At 41.3% G+C, this 20,760-nt stretch overlaps 1 protein-coding gene across 7 annotated transcripts; it reads right to left on the reverse strand.

Moving 5' to 3' along the window:
- Nucleotides 1-541: 541 nt before the first annotated feature.
- LOC125901830 (neurabin-2-like) lies at nt 542-18,897 on the reverse strand. 7 transcript variants are annotated; one of them, XM_049597771.1, is made up of 19 exons: nt 18,767-18,897; nt 13,485-15,624; nt 11,588-11,720; nt 11,114-11,234; nt 10,913-11,017; nt 8,243-8,333; nt 8,006-8,149; nt 7,741-7,794; nt 7,133-7,233; nt 5,945-6,073; nt 5,689-5,785; nt 5,530-5,599; nt 5,133-5,263; nt 4,806-5,035; nt 3,751-3,816; nt 3,381-3,588; nt 3,112-3,210; nt 2,750-2,938; nt 542-1,172 (listed from the first exon to the last, which is right to left on the reverse strand). In XM_049597771.1, the coding sequence occupies exons 2-19, from the start codon at nt 15,339-15,341 to the stop codon at nt 924-926; spliced, it is 4,074 nt and encodes a 1,357-aa protein (XP_049453728.1). In that variant the 5' UTR covers nt 15,342-15,624; nt 18,767-18,897; the 3' UTR covers nt 542-923. The 7 variants fall into 7 exon arrangements, with proteins under 7 accessions (XP_049453728.1, XP_049453729.1, XP_049453731.1 ...); XM_049597772.1 differs by lacking the exon at nt 18,767-18,897 and adding an exon at nt 15,805-15,912; XM_049597774.1 differs by lacking the exon at nt 18,767-18,897 and adding an exon at nt 15,736-15,907 and having other exon boundaries at nt 8,006-8,146.
- Between the last annotated feature and the right edge of the window lie 1,863 nt (nt 18,898-20,760).

The raw sequence follows: 20,760 nt of genomic DNA on the forward strand, positions 1-20,760 counted from the left end.
ACATTAAATGTCTTTTCAACTCTTTGCTTTCTCTGAATGCCTTTAAATAACCTTTTCCCCATTGTTTGGGGAACCATAAAGACAAGGTTCCCAGTTACGCTGTTTGGATCAAACGCGAGGAGAGAGCAGTCAACCCTGGGAATGGTAAGGGTGAAAATCTGGAAGAGAAGCTCTGGATGACAACCTGGCGTGGCAAAGAACATTATCCTTAATGGACAATTTAAAAAAAAAAAAAAAAAAAATCATTTCTACTGTTGATCATGATCAAGATGCCTCAGGTTGTTTATTAGGAGGAACTGCAACTTATCCACAGCCGTCGAGCACTCTACTTTAAAATCTGCAAGCTTCCGCAGAATTCACTTTTTCTTCACTGGCTGCAAAATAGGAAGAGAATAAGAGCACTTCAAGTTTCCTGAATAAAAATGTTAAAGGCATGTGGTCTGTGTGTGATTATTCAAGGCGAAATGAGTTTCAGGAAACAGGAAGAAGTTTAAGTCATTATTTATTAATACATAAAAAAGCATTTACAGCAAATACCTGAGTGCTTAAATCAGCACATCGTTAAATATTAAAATCATTCTAAGGATAATTTAAGGTTCTTGATAAAAACAAAACATCACTGTGAAACAGTTTGTCACACACTTAAAAACCGACACATACTGAGAGATGCACATGTGCTGTGAGTGTGAACTTTGGTGCTGGAGTCAGCGTCAGCTCTGGTCCAAAGATCTGTATCATTAAAAACCAACCTGTGCTCTGTTTCCTAAATGATAGCTATAAAGATGTGAACAATAGAGGATGTGTGCAGTAGATCTGTTTCGTTTGACTAAATAGAAAGGGGTTCAAGTGTATTTTCATGTGCGTTAGGCTGCAAACACACCCTTATGCTGGTGGTGTATCTCCGACATCACCTGTCTCTCTTTTTATAAGAGTGACTCAGTTCTTACAGTTTTACCACTGCGTCTGGCGTCTTTTACAGACTTCCCCTCCATCATCATCCTCGCCTTTTCTTTGTCTTCACCCTCCTTATCCAGAACTGTGTTCTTCTCTTTCTCCTTTTCATCTTTTGACCTCTTCTCTCCTTTCCTCTGTCCTTTTTCCTCTCTTTTCTTTATCTCCTTCAGCTTCCTCTTGAGGGCAGAGCGGTCGCTTTGACTGCACACCCCCAGAGCCTGACAGAGAACAGACACAGAAACAGGGCATGTAAATGTAAACAGAACCTACAGTACAGGTTCAAGCTAATGACCCACCAACAAAACCCAAATTTAAATTAAAGGGGGGAGAGAGGCAATGTCTATGTTATCTTATCTCAAGTAGAACAGTATCACCTTGCCGACTGATATTGCAGCACAGATATGCCAAAGATATATTTGAAATTTCTCTGAGACAATGTGTCACCTAAAGGAGTGAGCACATGTTTAACTGAATGTCTGGCTCTTGGAAACAAATCTTTAAATGACCATTTTTAAAGGGTAACTTCCCTACTACTCAACCTGGTACGAGTTGCAATGTAACCACATTAGGGATCGTCAAATTGCGTCCACTAAACGTGCTTGTTTTTGCCACTGAAAGGCTCAGACTTTTATTCCAAGTGTCTTGACAACTTATGGAAAGTATCCCTACAGGAGATAGAGTTTTTACTTAAAAAGAAAGATCCTTTTTGTTTAACCAGAAACAGCCCTGAAATTGCTATTGCCAAACCCACCATGTTCCATTTAACCCTCTCCCTTTCACAACGAGCAATGAGCAACTTCGTAAGAAATTTCCAACAAATTTGAAAAATAAATGAATAGATTTTGAAAATTATTTTTAATAAAATAGGGGAAAAACTAATTATTATTGTTATTATTACTACATTTTAAATTATGAAGAATTATTTTTTAATCACTCTTTCCAGGTTTCCAGTTTAACTTTTTTGTTTATTATTAATTTTTACAAATTGTCTTGCATTTAATTTTCTCTTTTTACGAATTCCTGCTAATTTTTTGGGGTTAATTTCTTCTTTTGTTTCTTGTTGCCTTCTTCCCATGTTTTTTTTAAAATCAAGCCTATCTGCGCAGATTTCAGAGGGTTAAATAAACATTACTTTTAGGGGGAAATAAAGCCAGCATATTTTACACACCTAACAAGGAGTTAAGGGTTTATTTCAACCAAAACCAGAGTTGGTGATTGTTGATAGAGTGGAAGGACAACCAGGACGGCTTTGCGACTTTTTATTTGTTTCTGTTGACCTTAAATGAAGTGTGTTTTACCATGATAATAATTTATTTCAATGGAGTCTGGTGGGTTTGGCGATAGCAATTACAGGGCTGTTTCTCATTAAACAAAAATGATCTTTTTAACAAAAAGGTCGACCTCTTTGTAAACTGACAAAGCACAACTGTCCCATAAGCAGTCTCACTCAGTGCTGCACCAATTTAAACTGTGTTATGTGAATTTAGTACATGTTAATTTTAAACCTTTAAATCACAGTGTAATCACATTTACTATTTTATATTAGGACTAATATGTCATTAACTAGTTGAATTAGAAAGTAATATCAATATGAAAACAAACCATTCTGCCCAGTGACTTAACAGCTAATTAGTTAAGGAGGATATGAATATTTTAACTGAGAAAACAAGCCAACAAAACATCATATATTGGAAAACAATTTTCCAGAGTGGTTAAATTATTGTGATCAGTGTATCTGTGCTTGACACATTTGAGAAATCAATTGTCTTCCCTCAGCATCATCTAAACTGCTCACCTTAAGTTTCTCACTGTCCATGTTCAGTAGCTGTGTCCCATCCACACCTCTGGCAGCAAACTCAGGCGCGTACTCTTCCATGTTCATGGCGATTAACCACAGACACACCTGCTGGCTGTCCCACTCCAAGACGGATCGACTTTGCCACTGGTTGTTGTTATTGGTCGGAACTGGGTCATCGTCCAACGTCTGACAGGACACCAGAGACAAAGGCAGACAGAGAGGAGAAGTGAAGGAAAGAAATGAGTATAGACTGTAATTAAAGGAGAGAGTATGCTTGGGGAGAAGAAATGATTGGACAATCAGTGCTCCACGGGGAAAGAAGAAAAAAAGAAAGCTAGGAAAAGGAAGGACAGACTCACCTCAGTAGAGGAAAAGGTGAAAACATGAGAGTGTCCAGAAAGGGAGTGATCAGAGACATGACCCACCATGCTGGAGCTGTCCACTGGAGAGCCAATACTCTGGAACCAAGAGAAAAACACCCAGGCTGCCTGCATACACTGCTTACCCATGCATGTGTTTATTTAAAAAAGGATTTCCATTTTTATAAGATACACACAGCCATATTTAAATCAGAGAGAGACAGAGGAGGAGGCTGGCATGCAGAGAAGGCCATCCCATCTTTCCTTACCTGATCTCTTCTACCTGTAGTGGTCAGGTACGGTAAGCTGCTGCTGGACACAGACCGAAGTCTCTCCCTGCCTCTTTCACTGTCCACTTCCTTTTCTCTCCCACGCTCTCCAAACCAGGGGAAGGGCAGACAAGACGGCATGGAGGTGACTGAGCCTGACGGAGAAACTCCAGTGGGCTCATCCACCAGGTCACCACAGGACCCCCTGCTGGAAAACAATAGATGTTGGAAATGATGGAGAAGTGTTTCATGAGTTTGAATACTTTTGGGAGTGTGCAAGTGAAACATAGGAGCTTGGATTGTCAGATTTGAATTGCTTTTATCTACAGTTGAGTCCATTTTGTTTTTGTATGTACATGTGACGACCTACCTGTTGTTCATAGACCTTTTCTTGTGTTTCTCACTTCTCCGTTTGCTGAGAGATTTGCGAAGGCCACTGAAAAAGAAACAGACTAGTTATTAAAGTGTCAGGAACATGCATACCACCAGCAAAATGACAGTGTCAGTACATTAAAGGGTAACTTTAATGTTTTTTAACCTGGACCATTTCCCATGTTTAAGTGTCTAAGTCACGAATGAGAACAACAGTTTTTGGAATTGGTCCAGTATTAAGTGCAATGTAACCCCTCAATTTATGGCCACCTTTAAGTGCCTGTTTTTGCCACTGACAGGCTCAGATTGTTATTTTAAGTGGCCAACAATGTTATCGAACGGATTCCTACAGAGATAGACCTAATTGTTAAAGAGTAAGATCCTTTTCGTTTAACCAGAAACGGCCTGCATTTGGCATTGCAAAATCCAGGCTCCATTGAAATAAACAGTAATTTTGGCATGTATGGAGCCAGCATATTTTCACAACTGGGTGAATTAAGGGTTTATTTCAACCAAACCAGAGTCATTGATTGTAGGAACACTGAATTAAGTGGAATTTATGATGATAAAACTACTGTTTATCTAAATGGAGTCTGGTGGGTTTGGCAGCAGTGATTTCAATGCTATTTCTTGTTAAACAAAAAGGCTCTTATTATTGAACAAAAAGGTTGACCTTTATAGAACTGTTCTCAGACAGTTACGATAACAGTATGAGCCTGTCAGTGGCAAAAACAAGCACTTACAGTGGACATAAACTGACGGTGCACACATGCTCCAAATGGTGATATTGCAGCTTGTCTTGTGGCCGCAGCATTCTCACTCAATACTAGACTAGTTTCAAAAACTGTTCACTCTATTATTGACTTAGACATAAACACATAAGAAAACATGGTCCAGGATGAAAAATACTGCAGTTAACCTTTAACCATCTGCTGTGGCTGAAAGGGAATCTAAATATAAAATACTATGGCCTTTAAACGTGGGAATATGAGAAATATGTTATGGTATTATGATTTAAATCTAAGACAACAGAAAGAGACAGAGACCCTGCACCTGAAGTCTGGAAATTTCCTTTTGGACTTTCTGGATGCGGAGGATTTGCATGGCGAGGGAGTGACGGTGTCACTGATGTAGATGGGAGGGGTGAAGACGGAGCCGGTGGGAGGGTGAGGACTGAGGGCTGAGAAAGATGAGGCACTGGACAGGTCACTCCTGCTGTTCCTCTGCATCGCTGTGGGAGCAGAAAGCGATTGGCTCTCCTGTGCTTTCTGTACTTCATCTTCCTAAACGCAATGAGGGGCACACGTGTGTGTTAGTTTCACAGTTGGAAACAAGCAAATTTAGTGTCAGTTGGTCACATTTTACAGATCTGATGCTTACCTGTTTTCTGAAGCTCTCTCTGAGTTTGTCTCGAGAGGGTGGGTGGCGTTTGGATTTCTGGGCCAGCTGAGCTCTGGCTATGTGAGCACTGCAGTCAAGACGTCCTGTATCAGGAACTGGAATATGCCAGTCTGGACCCGAGACACAAAAATGTATTTTGCCCAGTCAGTGAGCATGGTTATATTTAAGAGGTTTCATTTTCTTACTTGAATTACATTGTTGAAATGACATAAAACTCAGAATTCTTCCTGTTCTGAATCCATAATAAAAATAACTTGAAGTCAACCATAATACTAATGGCTTTGAACTTTTTACTTGCCAGCAGCTACAGAAAGTTAAAGAAACATAGAGCCACATAAACAGTACGCTCTACAGTTAGACTAAATTAGCTGCTTACCTGTGACTGAAGGGTCCACAGAGTGGTTCTTCCCTTCAGGTGCAGGCTCTTTTCTCTCTAGCTGTGCTATCTGTGATAAGCAGTGTGAAACAATGACTACAGAGAAATGTGCAGGCTCAGTGAAGTAAATCCATACAGGACTGAGAAGTCTCCTCTCACCTGGATTTGCAGTCTTTCAACTGTCTCTCTGTGCAGCTTATCTCTCTCCACCATTTCTGCTCTCAAGTCTGCTTCTCTCCTCTCCCTCTCCTCATCTCTGGAAAAAAAAAAAAACATGATTTGAAAAGTTTATTTCCAAATATAGGGGGGATTTTACATCACACTGTCTAACTTCCTTACAAAATACACTCCCAGTTAATGTGGTAATGTTACTCCACATTGGAAGAGTGATAACTGGATTGGATGGATTAGATACCTGCTCTGGTATTCTCTGACCAGTCTCTTGGCCTTGCTGTATTTGACCTCCAAGCTTTCTGATTGGCTCTGGGCATCAGCCAGTCGTTGGCTCACAACCCTGCACAGTGTCTGGGCCTCTTGCCAATACCTGAAAAATAGAGTGACCATCATTATCATCCTCACAATGTTTCTAAACATGATTATCCCTTTGTAGGCTTTGGGCTCCCACCCAGTCTTTAAGGGAGAGTTTAACTCAGAAATAAAAATACATATTTTACCTGTAGTATTATTTATCAGTCCGGATTGTTTTTGGTGTTGAAGATATCGGCTGTAAAAATGTCTGTCTTCTCACTAATATAATGGAACTACATGGCACTCAGCTTTTGGTGCTCAAAGCTCCAAAAAATACATTTGAAAAACTCAACAGCAAAGTCTCTTTCGAGAAATCATGACCCAGTTACTCAAGATAATCCACAGACCTGGTTGTGAGCAGTTTCATGTAGGAACTATTTCCTTCTACCAAACTACACCTGCGAACCGTACCACTGCACAAAAGGAAGTGCGCATCTAATCAATGGACAAGATGAAAACATTAAAGGCGTCCTCCTTGGCTGAGTTCTAACATAAGCTCGTGTAGCTGAGCGTCCTGGGGTCGCCTAACTGAATAATTATTAAAACAGTAAACAGGACGGAAGATAATGTAACAGCTCCAACAGCAACTGCTGCCCTTTTTTTCTTCACACCAAACTCTCACATAAGCAGGAGCCCCCTACAACAAGAATGTCACCCCAAAACTTTTCCTGCCCCACGGCAACTCAAGAGGGTTACACGATTTAGAACAGTCTGTTATATTAGCTCAGTGGTGCTAACTCTACAGCAGTTATCTCCAACACTCTGCAACTCACATCTACCATAACAAAATAAACTTCTATGCCAGTGGTTCCCAACTGGCCCGGCCATGAGGTCCAGATTTCTTCTTAGTCAATAGTTCAAGGTCCACACAGTATAAAACATTCGGCATCATACTTGCGTTTGGCCATGTCATCAAGACAGTTTGCTGTCTCTGTCAAGTAGCTGTCTGTTAGTCACTTCAAAATACAAGGTCTGTGTTGGACCCACGTTTGGACCACGACTCACCAGTTGGGAATCACTGCTATAGTAACATGGACACCAACAGAGGCAAAGCAAAGAGTCTATAGCATCGTACTTCTCTAGTTTGTCAGCTTTCTCCTCTCCATCTTCGGCTCTTTGCTCCAGCTCAGCCCTCTGGCTCTCCCAATAGGCCTGCTGCTCCTCCCATGCCTTTACCTTAGTAGACATATAGTAAAGGAAAAGATTATGTATGTTTATATGAATGTCTGTGATAAATATCATATGCACAAGGTGACAGGCTTCCAAAAAAAGCCACTTTTGTTGTAAGTCACATGTGCCAAAAACTATTCTTGGACTTGGAAAGACTGCACACTACTTCAATCCTCTTACTTCAAGGAGTTTTGATACAACAAATGAAGCACTCACTGATCTAACACAGTTGGGTAGAAGAAAGCCAGATTTTCTACTGAAAGGCTTTTGCCAACCCAATTATGTCACAGTGGTGATTACTTCAAGGCAAAGGCAGAAAAAGCAGGGCTGACGCGGAGAAGTGTTGGAAGGCGGCCCATGTCCTAGTAACTCCACGCCGAGCCTTCTCACACACAGTTAAATGGGTCAGACTGTTCCAAATGTGGATGCAAAGGTAGTGTATTAAAGTGAGTACAGTTATTGGTTTGTGTGTGTGTGTGTGAGAGTGATCTCAATCTCAGCTGAGTGACCTACCTTTTCTCTGGCTCGGTGAAGTTGGGCTGTTCTGCTTCGTAGTTTTGACTGAAGCTATAAAAACATTAAAAAGGTGGAAAACCATTTGATTATATTACAATTTAGATGAAAGGAGATACATATTTTAAATGTCAGTATTTGAGACATTAGTGTCCTGTTTTCATTGAGTTATGACCTGATATCCAACAGCAGGTTTGGTGTATACTGTATACTTCTCTGTACACACCTGGTTTATGGATGTTAATCATTAATGAATGCAAAGTACCTGCTGGTATTTGAGGCAGAGCTGGTAGTTGTCCAGACTGGAAAGAAGGGACACGTCCTCCTCTTCATCTTCCTCCTCTTCTTCAGCCAGTGACCTCTCTGACAAGCTGCCGTCAGTATCCTCATCAGTGCTTGCTCTTACCTTCATATATTATAGAAGCACAGAGATGACAGTACAGTCAAACCACATGCGCTTGTCAACACATTCAAAACTCCGCTCTGTTTTCAGAAAACTCACCTTTCTGGATGTTTTGTCCATCTCCAAGCTCTCGTTGATCAGTCTTGCCACCTCGCTCTCCACGCCCTCCTTCTCTCTGCCAATCAAAAACCTGCAGCCGAACAGAGAAATCAGGGAAAGCTGTGAGTAATCGCCCAGCCAGGTAAAGCACAGGTGCTGCTGATAACAATAACGATGGCATAAAGAAGCTTCCTAAGTCTGACATCCTATCTTATCTCAGTTTAGGATGACATTTAGGATGTTTGGTATTACAGAAATATGTTTCCATGCTGTATTTAGGGAATTGTCTTATTCTAGGATTGGAATTTCTTATTCTTCTTTATTTGTACACATAAAATTGCATAAAATCCAAATAGTAAAATAGAAAAAAATAAGAATCAGTAAAGGTCAAGAAGCCACAGGCTTATACAAACGGACCTCCCCTCAACAAAAAACAAGACAATGATTTAAAGAACGGGAGAAAAGTGGACAAAAGAACTAAACTAACGTTATACAGACAAATACAACAAAAGATAAATGACAACAGGAAGCACACTGAGCAGTCAGTGAAAAATAATCCAATAAAAAACAAAAAATACAGAGAACACTAAAGAGAAAAAAGGGGGGAAATATATTTATGTTCAAGACAACAAATAAGTAGACATCATCATCATTGTATTGCGATTAGTATTATTCAAGGTATTCAAACAGTGAGTTTGATAATCATTATAAATGTGGACTTAATGACTAAGTGGATAAGGGCAAATTAGAAAACAGCTAAAACAGACAGGTAAGTTTAGAAAATTACACCACTTAACTATAACGCAGCTTTAAAAACAAAGAAAAGACAACACTCATCCAAAATCTTCTTCTAGTCTCAATATCTAGTCTTAATCACAATATCAATATAATGTTGATATATTGCCAAGCTCCAACAAGGTAGGAATCCTAATTTAGGAAGGCATAGACCCTGTCTTAAATTCAAAATGACTGCCAAAAATGGCAGCAGCACTGTATGGCAATGATAAGACAACATGAACACCAAAGTATAATGATTGAAAGGTTGCTTAAAGCACATGATGACACTTTATATTTCCTGGACCATGTATAAATGTATATATTGCATATTGACTGCCCACTGACAAATCTTTTTTTTTTCCCAAATATTTTTGGGGCTTTATTGCCTTTACTTGATAGGACAGCTATAGTGTGAATATGGGAGAGACGGGGAATGACATGCAGCAAGGGGACGTAGGTTGGAATTGAGCCTGTGACCATTGCGAGGACACAGCCTTTGTGCATGGGGTGCCTGCTCTACCAGGTGAGCTAGTGGGTGCCCCCCACCTGACAACTAATTTTAAATTTACATTAATTATTAACAGTAAGCCTCCTAGTGGCTAAAATAGAACATCTGTCTTTTTTTATTTTTGGAGTCTATGATAGCAAGCAAGTTAGCCAGTGACAAGTGAAGCCATTGGCATTATTGCTTGTTCATCCTAAGTAGCCAACCAGTACACTCTAATCAAAGATACAGGCATGTCAGGATGAGTGCTGATTGAAGAATAACATTTACAGTTATCTGAGATAGGATAGGACTAGGGCTGTACAATTAATCAATATTATCAAATTGCAATACGACCAAGAGCCATATCTAAATCGCTGGAGCTGCAATCTTTTGATAAAGGTAAAATGTGTTACAACATATCATTATAAATTAAACATTGTGGTGCTACAGCCCACAAATCATATTCCAGACATAAGGGAACATGTTTGTTTGGTACAGACCCCAGCAAAAATAAAAATCATTTTATATTTTTCAGTGAAAATGACAATAAAATCATCGCAATTACCATATCCGTCAAACTAATCACAATAAGACTTTTTTTGCATATCGTTTTGCTCTAGAAAAGGGCCCCAGCTATACGTTTAAGAATTGCTCCTGTTATAGGAAGATAGGATTTTCCTATCTTTGAAACTTAAGTTTGGAAAAGCAGTTAGGATCTTTCCCCTGTAATGAGGCCCCCCAGGACCTTGAAACTGAAGCAGCTAAATGAAATTGCAGGCATAAACTGTTTTTAATACTCTCTTTATGTTGGTGCGTTCACAGACACTCAGCTATCCAACATTTTGGAGGTGTTCACAAGTTTTGTTGTTGGAAAAACCCAAGAAAAAGCTCATACAGATGTCTTGAAGAGGAAACATTGATGTGGTCATTTCTGGCATTAAAAGCTTTGCTGGCTGGTTTCCCATTCGCACTCTCAGGTGTTGAAGCTCTCTTGTAAGTGCCACTAATGGAGTTTTTGGTAATATCTGGAAAGCTGGCAGACAGTCTAAACACTGTGTTATAGTTTTGGAAAATGCTTGGGAGCAATGTCAAGTGTATATCATGTGTAGCTGACGGGGTAAAACATCCTAGGTGTTGTTTTTAACGGACTAGTATGATCCTTTAAAAACAACATCTAGGGGGAGAAAAATTATATTTATCTTGCCACCACTGTTTCATCTTTAAATAACTCCAATTATGTAACAAACTTTTAGAAATCTGACTGTCACTGATCACCTCACAAATAAAATACCAGGCCAAAAATGCATTGTAATACCTTGCCTTCAAATCACTAATGGGAAGCTGTCAGGCTCCACCAACCCAAAGTTGCAGCAACAGTAGGAGGGATACTGAACGTGATAACTTACTTGACGAGGCCTGACGTGTTCTTGAGGACTGTGGCTGCAAACAGCTGGGACACTCCAACCAAACTGACCCCATCCACCTCCACTATCTGGTCATTCACCTGAATCCTAACATACATACACACCAGTACAAAAATAAAGAAGGAAAACTTATTATAGCCACACTCACTCCCCAGTAACCAAGAGACTGATGTTGAAACTTACCTTCCATCCTTCTGTGTTGCTCCACCTTCAGTGACTGTCTTGACAAAGATTCCCAGTTTTTCCAGTCCTTGGTCAGCTCCTACGCCCATGCCTATTATGCTGATGCCCAGACCGTCATCTCCTAGAGCGAAAAGATATTAGCAATTTATCCTCAAATTAACAGCGTAATCAGGTGGCACCATAGAAGCACCTCTTAAAAAATCTAAGAGTGAAAGGTGAGAATGTTGTCTGTTTTTAACCAATTAGGTGTCAGCCTAGACGTATTTTTTAACATGCTGTCCCACTAAATTGTTAAATTAACCCTACAGATTTTCTGATGCATAAAAAAATCTCTCAGAAAAATGCCGCTAGAAATGACCAGTAACATGATTTATTTTCTTTCTGGGTTCTGGCATGGACTTGAAACACTTAAGGACAACAAAATTACACAAAAAACAAAGGAAGTCAGACATGGGAAAGAGCAGCTAGACACACCCTTCTCTATCTCCACTGGAAAGACATCCATCTTTTCCACTCTCTTCTCCAGCTCAAACTCAGCCGAGGCGGACACCGGGTCAATGTCCTCGTTGTGTCTGTCGTAATCTGCGTTCGAGTAAGTGTTGTACACCTGAAAGATAGCATGCAATATATGGTTTAGTTTGGATTTTTTAAAGTGGGGTTGCAGGACAAACTTCTCCATAGTCAGTGTATTTCCTACAGTAGATGATGATCGGTGTGTCCCCACTTTGGAGAAGCAGGCAGGAGTACTGACACTGAAGCTCAGCAATATACTGCTGTGAATGGTAGCAACAATAAAATGTATTTTAGTCACCTAAAGAAATCAATATCAGTTTTAAGTGTATGCTTTATCCAGAATATTTTCACCACCTCACCTTGCTGTCAGGCAGCCCTTATAGACAGGGAACTGAAGTCATTATTTAAGCCCTCCTTTGACAACAGTCTGTGCGTTCTGATACCCGCAAAGAGATGAAAGCTGATTGACAGCTGGCAGAAGTCGCAATGACGGATGACATTCAGCTGCATTCAAGTAAGTGATGACACAAGAGGGTCAAAGTTCAAGGCATAATGTTATGAGAAAGTAGCATGTCCCAATTGTGTGCATACTGCATGCAACAGTACGTACTTTTCAAGGGCAGCTGCAGTACCTACTAAAAGTAAAAAGAAAAAGTATGCGATTCCGAAGGCACCCAGTAATTTTACTTTGCAGAACATGACAGCTGCTGGTCTCCCACCACCTTGATCGGTTAGTTTGTTTGTGTTATTGTCGGCTTGGTGTTCAAGGCGTTGGTTTGGAATCGCCAAAGTCACACAATAAGACAAACTAACTAACTGATTGAGGCAGTGGCAGACCAGAAGCTCCCGTGTTCTGCAAGGTAAAATTACTGTTTTTGTCGATAAAGTCTGGTGGCTTTAAAGAGAGCATTAATGGTTTCAGTTCCCCATCAGGAAGAGCTGTCTGCGGCAAGGAAAAGTGGTGGAAATATCCTAAATATAGCGTACACTGATACTGATTTTTTTTTTTTAGGTGTCTTAAGTATGTTGTGCTGCTGCCCCTGTACACAGCAGTGCATTGCTTAGCTTCTGCGGCCTTGTACCCCTGCCTGCTTCTCTAAACTGGGGGCGTGCTGACCACCACCTGCTGCAGGTAATACACCGACTATAGATATGAACCTCATACAATCTCGCTTCAAAAAAATCCAAACTATTCCTAGTCACTGGTACAGCTTCAGCTTATGTTAACACTTGTGTCAGATGTAGCTCTGCTGAAAATACTGTTTCATGCACTGACAGCGCGTACATGTGTTCACCACAGAGCGCACTGTAAAGCAAACCATCTGCAGCTATTGACACAACAAGACGCTGTTTATGTTGGCAAATCTGTCAGAGTGTGAGAGTCAGAGAGAGAATCAGGAAGTGCGGAGACTTCAGCAAACTGTACAAGCATAATCATATATAAAAGGAAAAAATCTCAATGTACACACACAACTTCCACATGCCAGTTACTGATCCTACACTGACCGCTACTTCTAAAGTTTTTGATGAAGTGAGCCAGATTAATGCCATTCACACCCACAGGAATGTTTCTGTGCTTTTATATCGAGGCACGTCTGAGCTGAGCGCTGACAGAATGAAGCATGTGGGATCTTGCCTTTTACTCCTCCTCTAATGGATTAGAAACATGGCTTTGGGCTAACACTTCTCTTATATGGATTCAAACTCCAGCTGGAACTGACAGTCACACAAATCTACAATAAAGAGCTTCTGTAAAAGCATGGATTTAAAGACAAGTGACCCTGCGGCTGTCAGTTAAATGAATAAAAAAATGCAGAGAGCCTGAATTTGTGTCATTTTCCTTTAAAGGTTTCCTTACCTTGATTGGTGCTGAGGAGAACTTGACCTTTCTCTTTGCAACCTCTGCTGCATCCTCCTCATCGGACAGTTCAGGCACACCAGGGATCTCCTCACACCCCAATAAAGGCTGATCTCCATGTGTGGAATTTTCCTGCTGAGACTGGGATTCCTGCTCATATACAAAGGCCTCGTTCTCAATCCCACAGATAACTGCAGATCCAGCCTGGTCCTCTTTGCCCCCTCCTGTATCATCTTTTCCATCAATGCCTTCCCTGCGTTCCTCATGCTTGACTTCTCGCAGCTCAGATGTTGAGCCTTCTTTCTCGGCTCTCACCTTCTCGTCTTGACTTTGTTTGCATTCTTCTCCACCTTTTCTCTTCCCCACACTGAATGTGTCAACTTCCTTGTCATCCCCCTCTTGCATCATGCCCCTATTTGTCCTTCCAGCACTTTCTTCCACTCCTGCAACAGTCTTTTTCTCCCCGTGGTCCCTCTTATCTGTTGACTTCTCGGTGCATGCCATGAACTGTCTCTTCTGCTCCTCCCTTTCACCCTCCCATTCTTCATTCACCTGCTGATACTTGTCTCTTCCACCCTCCCTGTCATTGTTAGTCTCACTTTTACATGACGTGCTGGCTGATAACTCCTTCTGGTGCTCTTCTGGCCCACCCTCTATGGCACATACTCTGTTTTCCAGCACACAAGCTCTTGGTGTTTCCACACTGGGCTCCTCAAAAACATCATCCATTAGCTCCTGAACACTTTCTCCTGCAGCTTTATTCTTCCCTCCCCTATCCTTCAGCCAGTTTTTATCCTCTCTCCGCTCCTTTTCTTCCTCATTCTCATCGCTTTCTGACGACCCGTTCTTTACGTCAACTAGTTCTGCCCTCACTGGCTCCTCAGGGGTCAAGTAGAGGTCAAGAGTTGCTGTTCTTTCTCCCTCTGTTTGTGATGCTGTGGTTTGACCATGTGTGTCGAGATAGGAGGGAGATTTGTTGGATGATTCACTAGGGCCATGTGATACAGGAGATTTAGGGTGCCTTGTCGGCGAGGCCTGTGCAGGAGGCTTTGGAGAGGAAATATTTATGATGGGTGGGTTTATGGATTTGTCTTTATCAAAGCTGTCCTCCTCTGCGTGATTCATTTTCCCACTTCCATCTTCCTCTTTTTCAACTTGGCTGACTCTTCCTATTCCCTCTTCCCCATCACCTTTCCCATCTGCCATCCCCTTGCTTCCCCTGCTAGCAACACCTTTAGAAATCTGTCCTCCACCACTTCCGACTTCCATCATCTTGGTCTCAAACAACCTCCGGGTTACAGAGAACTTCTGAGCCAGAGCAGCTCTGTCAATATCTGCTATCTCCTCTGATCTGGATGGTTTATCTAGCACGGAAGATTCTGGAATAGACATGCTGGCTGCAGCGCTCAGAACAGACAAGGAGCTGACAACTGAACGCCTTGATGTGCAGAAAGGTGAAGTCTGGAGCTGTGGGCTGGGATTGTAAGGAGAAAGAAGGGGCATGGAGCCAGAACTCTGCACTGGGACACCATCTTGTTTCAGCTGCTGGTTGTCCATTTGCAGGAAGATGTTGTCTCTGATCTTGGTCCCCCTGGTGCTGTGGACCCTCCCTCTGCTGCCTGTGCTGGCACTGGTGCTGGTGTGGGACATTTTGGGATCTGACAGGCTGGATGGCAGCGTGGTTGGGTGGACAGCAGAGCGATTGGCAGCAGCAGCAGCAGCAGCAGCAGCAGCAGCTTTGGTCCCTGTTTGTAGACTGGTCGCAGTGTCAAATGAACATTTGATGGCATGAAAGTCAGACTTGTAGGTTATCCTGTGAGGGGAGGCGCTTCGGCCCTTGCTGTCTGTCCGCATCATTTGGGAATAGAGGCTCTCTAGAGTAAGAAAAACCTATGGAGGGGCTTTTCACAGCCAGTGGAAGCACCTGGACAAGTGTCGAGCAGGTAGATAATGCTTGAGGATTTGCTGGTACAGTGGAAAGGTAACAATAAGGCAAGAAATATGCTGAGTTGCAGAACTAGTGTGTTTTAAGAGGTTGCATTTGTTTGATGACAGTAGGTGATAAAGGCAGGCTCTGGGTCTGGTCTTGTCATCAGGTAGTCTTTAGATATTAATTCACCATCACCACAGCATGAGTGTCCTGGAGGAGTGAGAAAAAGGTGCAGGACAACGCAATCACTGAGGTGAACTGGCACAAACAAGCATGTCATTAATACAAATCACTGCCGAAACAAACTATCAGGTGGCTTACTCATGACTTGCAGCCGTCGACGCTAGAAATAAAATCATTCATTTGTCAGTTCAGCCTCTCAGTACTCACACTCACTGCGAATTTGGACGATTAGCGCTCGTAAACACCGACAAAACCACATAACGCAGCCATACGGCGTTTTTGTCACACAGCTACTTACAATTAACCTGTCTGGAGCAGCTGCTGCTTTCACGTGCAGTCGGAAAATTAAGGACTGCAGGAGACTCCTCACAGACGTGGTAAATCTCTCAACGAAAACGCGCATTTCACCTTTTCATGCATGAATTATAAATACCTCAGTCAAGATTTTTTTCGAAGCGTTTTTATTCCTTTTTAGGTATTTGAAGTTCATTATTTAAACACGCTTTTCAGTTTTTTTCTGAGTGTTTTCCCCACCCCTACTAATTACAAAAATCAAATCATTTACAGACCCATTATTTATACTGCCTACTCCATACTGTCATGACTGCAACCTTATTTTAAAACTCAATTTTAAATAATTTTAAATTATCTTTGCACCTCTTGTCTGCACTTTTTAATGGTGATTTAAAGAAAATGTAGATAATTTAGTGATTAATTTTACCTTTTATATCATTTTTCTCTTTACTCTTTCTGTATCCTTTATTATGTTTTATATTTTATTGCTCTGTAAAGCAATTTGAATTGCCCTTGTATATGAAATGTGCTATACAAATAAAGCTTACAGATCACAGATTAAGTAGTTTCAAGAACAGCAAAGCTGCAGTAGTACTGTTAATAGTAGTTGAAATACAGCCAGTGATGCAAGATGTCCAGTTTAATGGACAGATGAATAATTGAAACTTCCTCCCAACATAAAATGAATACTTGGACATTTTTAATAACAGTATTACTCCTTAGATGTTACTTGATGTTACCATTTTTCTTACTTGCAAGGGTCTCCTATCAACTACACATCTGTTGCATCTCGTCAACCATCTTGGTTTTGAGAAATTTGTGTTGCACTTACAACACCTGGATCAATATCACCATAAACCCAAACTTCCTTATTGAAATACAACTTTTTGGACATGATTGACAAGCTTAAGATAATGATAGATAAATGGAAACTTCTTTCTCTCTCTTTAATAGGACGTGAATATTGTTAGGATGGTGGTTCTTCCTAAATTTCTTTATGTCTCAGAATATCCCTATTTACCTCACATCTTACTTTTATAAGACTTTAGACTCTATCATTATGGCCTTCACTTGGGCCAACAAACCTCCTGCATCTCTAAGGCTCACCTACAGAAACCTATGGGTGAAGCAAAATTCAATCTACCTCCAGGTCACTTCTTTCATTACCTTCAAATTAATAATATGGTTAGACAGCTACTACCTAAGTTTGACACACTGCCCACACAACACGACTTGTATGACCTAATGACTAGAACACTTAAACACCTGGCCAGTGGGTGGCAGTGTGTGTCGTGACACACTAGGGTCCACTGTAGTGGTTTTCATGCAACTATAAAAGCAAAACCACTGCATGTCCTCCTGAGACCCACTTTTTTGTTTGGTATGCATTTTTAATTTCTCCTAGCTATTTGGGATCAGTAGGACCCGATAAGTATAAAAAATGAAACACTGTCAATGATCATAATGTCCCAATGTCCTCAAACAATACTTCCTAATTAACAGTGTCTTAGCTTGTTACTGTTGCCAAAATTAGTCACATTCCATATCAAACTACAAACATTACTGATCATAAGTGAACAAGTTTCAACCATGAAATGTGATCAGATTTTGGACCCCTGTTCACTTTTGTGTCGGGATGAGCTGCAGACTGACTTGGCAGACATGGCTGCCATCTTGTTTTACATGGATTAATGTATTGTACAAAAGGTCCTTCTGCATGTTCACTGAGGGAAACCTTGTTATGACATTTACTCTCTTGAGATAGTCAAGATTGATTGTCTTCTCTGTGCTCCACCAGGGCCACTAGATGGGACCAAAAAGTGTCCACGAAGGACAACAGGTGCAAGTTAAGTAGGATGAAGTACACCCAAAGTAACCCCAAAATGTGAGGGGGGTATACAAGAAAATGCATTTTAAATAGCTGACCACCAAGCGTGAAAGGGTTAATATTGGTGCCTGTGATTTACCTCTTTTTGCTCTTATTGTCTTCACATTATGTACCAACTAAAAAAACTGAAGCTACAGCTTGTGCATTTCAGTTGTTTACTCAACTTGCTAAGTTAATTAGCATTACTAAACATCACTTTGACGGCTCATGTGTTTGTATTCTCTTCAGTGTTACTCTACTGTACAACCTAAAATAAAACGGGAATATTTTGGGGCCATTAACCTTGACGCTAGCTGCGAAGGAATCTGCAACACGACATGATAGAAGCTGGAGTTTACGACAGCATTTGAAGGCAGCAAATCTCAACAACCTGGTCGGAGTGCGCGCGCAGTTTAAAGGTCGCGACAGACGTTGGGACCCTTCAATTAACCGTTAGCTAAACTTCATAATTAGCCAGTTTACACTAATGTTAGCTTGGTAGCATTTTCTAACACTGTTCTCTACAGCTTTATCTTACCGGAGAAGTGTTTTGTTTGCTGTCAGTCAGTGCTGACGGCTCCCTCGCTGTGATAAATACTGGCAGATGGCGACTCATGTCTCTAAATACTGTAAATGGATTATCCTCCGGTAATCCTGTGTAAACTACTCCAGTAACTGTGAAACACTGACGGTGAATCCGTACCAGCACTGGGGCAAGTTAGCCTACATTTGGAGGGCCAGTTGTTTGTTGTGTGCCCCTATAATTTATTTATCTACAGCAGGAAGAATAAACAATGTAGTCACAGCTTCCTTCAGCTTGTTAAAATGCTGCCATTGTGTTAAATTACCACAATGCTAAGTGGGAATACAATGTGAGTGATGCTGCGTTTACTGCCCCTTTACAATGTCTCTCCACTATACTATTTACATTTTGGCATCACACACTGCACATGTAATCTACTGTTGTGTTTTACACTACTGTCAAACATGCAGGTTACATGCACTTACCTTTACCTGCCTCTCAGCATCACTGCCAGGGCTGCCATCTGCTGTGAAAACCGATATCACTTTGACAAAGGTCCTCCTGGGCTCAGAGGTAAGCTTTGTGTGAATATTCACCTGTGTGCATGATGCAGGTTAGTGCAGTCAGCCAGATCTCACACTGTCTACCTGTTTGTGTGTGAGGCAAACGGGAGCAGTGATGCAGCACCTGCTGATGTGTGTGTGTGTGTGTGCCTACCTACCTGTGTGTGTGTGTGTGTGTGTGTGTGTGTGTGTGTGTGATGCCAGTGGGTGAGTCGGTGCAGTACCTATGTCTGTCTGTGAAGCTGGCTCGTGTGGCAGATGGACTGGACTGGACTGGACTGGACTGATCGGTGCAGAGCCGAAAGAATGGTTCTGCTCGGTGTGACCTGGATCTGACTGGAGACCATTGTCCCAGGTGGCACTGGGACCTAGTTGATATAAATACTGGCCAATCACAAAAGCCTTCTTCTGAATGAGGCTAAGGGAGGGGAGGGAGGAAAAGTGAATTGAAGTAGAGATGGAAAATGAGGGAGTGATGTCAGGGTGGGTGGCAAAGTAAATTTAGAGAGTTATAGGCTGCAAGTAAGTGAGTGAAGCAGAGAAGATGGAGACAAAGACTGGAGGCAGAAATTTAACCTGGATTGGTAGGAGCAGCGGAAATGTGAAAGCAGGTGGCAGTCATATGAATTGAGTCGTTCAAGTGGAGAGAGCAGTAAATTACAGCTATAACTGCTGGGAAATAATACCATATCCCCTCTATTTAACAGTGGCATTTAAAATTAATAGCAGGTATGAGAGATATAGGGATCTGTGTGTGCCAACATAATCCTCACCTCCCATTTCTCTCAACAGCAGCAGGTCACCTTGACTTCCACACAAGTTTGCGTTCTTCCCTCCTCACACTCACATAAGGATTTTAAAACTGGGCATGATGACAGTCATGTCTACACACACAGCGAGTATTTACAGCGCTGCCATTCTGTTTGGGTTTGTGAACAGTCTTAGCGTTGAGCTGGATGATGATAATTGAGCATGTAAAGGAAGATGAGGCTTCACCTTTTGCTAAGCCACACCTTTTAATGATGTTAAAGCAAAACTAATCGGTGTTAGTAGCTTTTACACAAATCTAGAAGACACAGCAGCATATTTTGCTGTCACTCTTGATTTTATTTAAATCTCACAGACAGTGTACAGTGCCCTCCAAAAGTATTGGAACAGTGAGTCCAATTCGTTTACTTTTGTTGTAGACTGAAAACATTTGGGTTTGACATCAGAAGATGAATATGAGACAAGAGATCAACATTTCAGCTTTTATTTCCAGGTATTTACATCTGGATCTGATATACAACTTAGAAGATAGCATTATTTGTAATGGAACACAAAATTTTTAGGTGAGCAAAAGTATTGGAACATATAAACTTAAAATAGATTAAAGTGAATGAGACTTAATATTTAGTTGCAAATCCTTTGCTTTCAATAACTGCATCAAGCCTGTGACCCACTGACATCACCAAACTTTTGCATTCTTCTTTTGTGATGCTTTTCCAGGCTTTCACCACAGCCTCTTTCAGTTGTTGTTTGTTTTGGGGGGTTACTCCCTTCAGTCTCCTCTTCAGCAGGTAAAATGCATGCTCTGGAGACTGACTTGGCTAGTCTAAAACCTTCCACTTCTTGCCCCTGATGAATTCCTTTGTTGTTTTGGCAGTGTGTTTTGGGTCGTTATCTTGCTGCATGATGAAGGATCTCCCAATCAGTTTGGTTGCATCTTTCTTTAAATTAGCAGACTAAATGTTTCTGTAGACTTCTGAGTTCATTTTGCTGCTGCCATCATGTGTTACATCATCCATGAGGATGAAAGAGCCCGTCCCAGAAGAAGCCATGCAAGCCCAAGCCATGACATTACCTCCACCGTGTTTCACAGATGAGCTTGTATGTTTGGGATCATGAGCAGATCCTTTCTTTCTTCAAACTTTCGC

The sequence above is a fragment of the Epinephelus fuscoguttatus genome, linkage group LG15, assembly GCF_011397635.1.
Source record: "Epinephelus fuscoguttatus linkage group LG15, E.fuscoguttatus.final_Chr_v1".
Taxonomy (NCBI): Eukaryota; Metazoa; Chordata; class Actinopteri; order Perciformes; family Serranidae; genus Epinephelus; species Epinephelus fuscoguttatus.

Coding starts and splice junctions, on each gene's coding strand:
- LOC125901830 (XM_049597771.1), bottom strand. CDS start 15,341: ATGATGCGGACAGACAGCAAGGGCCGAAGCGCCTCCCCTCACAGGATA. Junction 3,589..3,750: donor AAAAGGTCTATGAACAACAG/GTAGGTCGTCAC, acceptor ATTGTTTTCCAG/CAGGGGGTCCTGTGGTGACC. Junction 3,211..3,380: donor CTACAGGTAGAAGAGATCAG/GTAAGGAAAGAT, acceptor TCTTGGTTCCAG/AGTATTGGCTCTCCAGTGGA.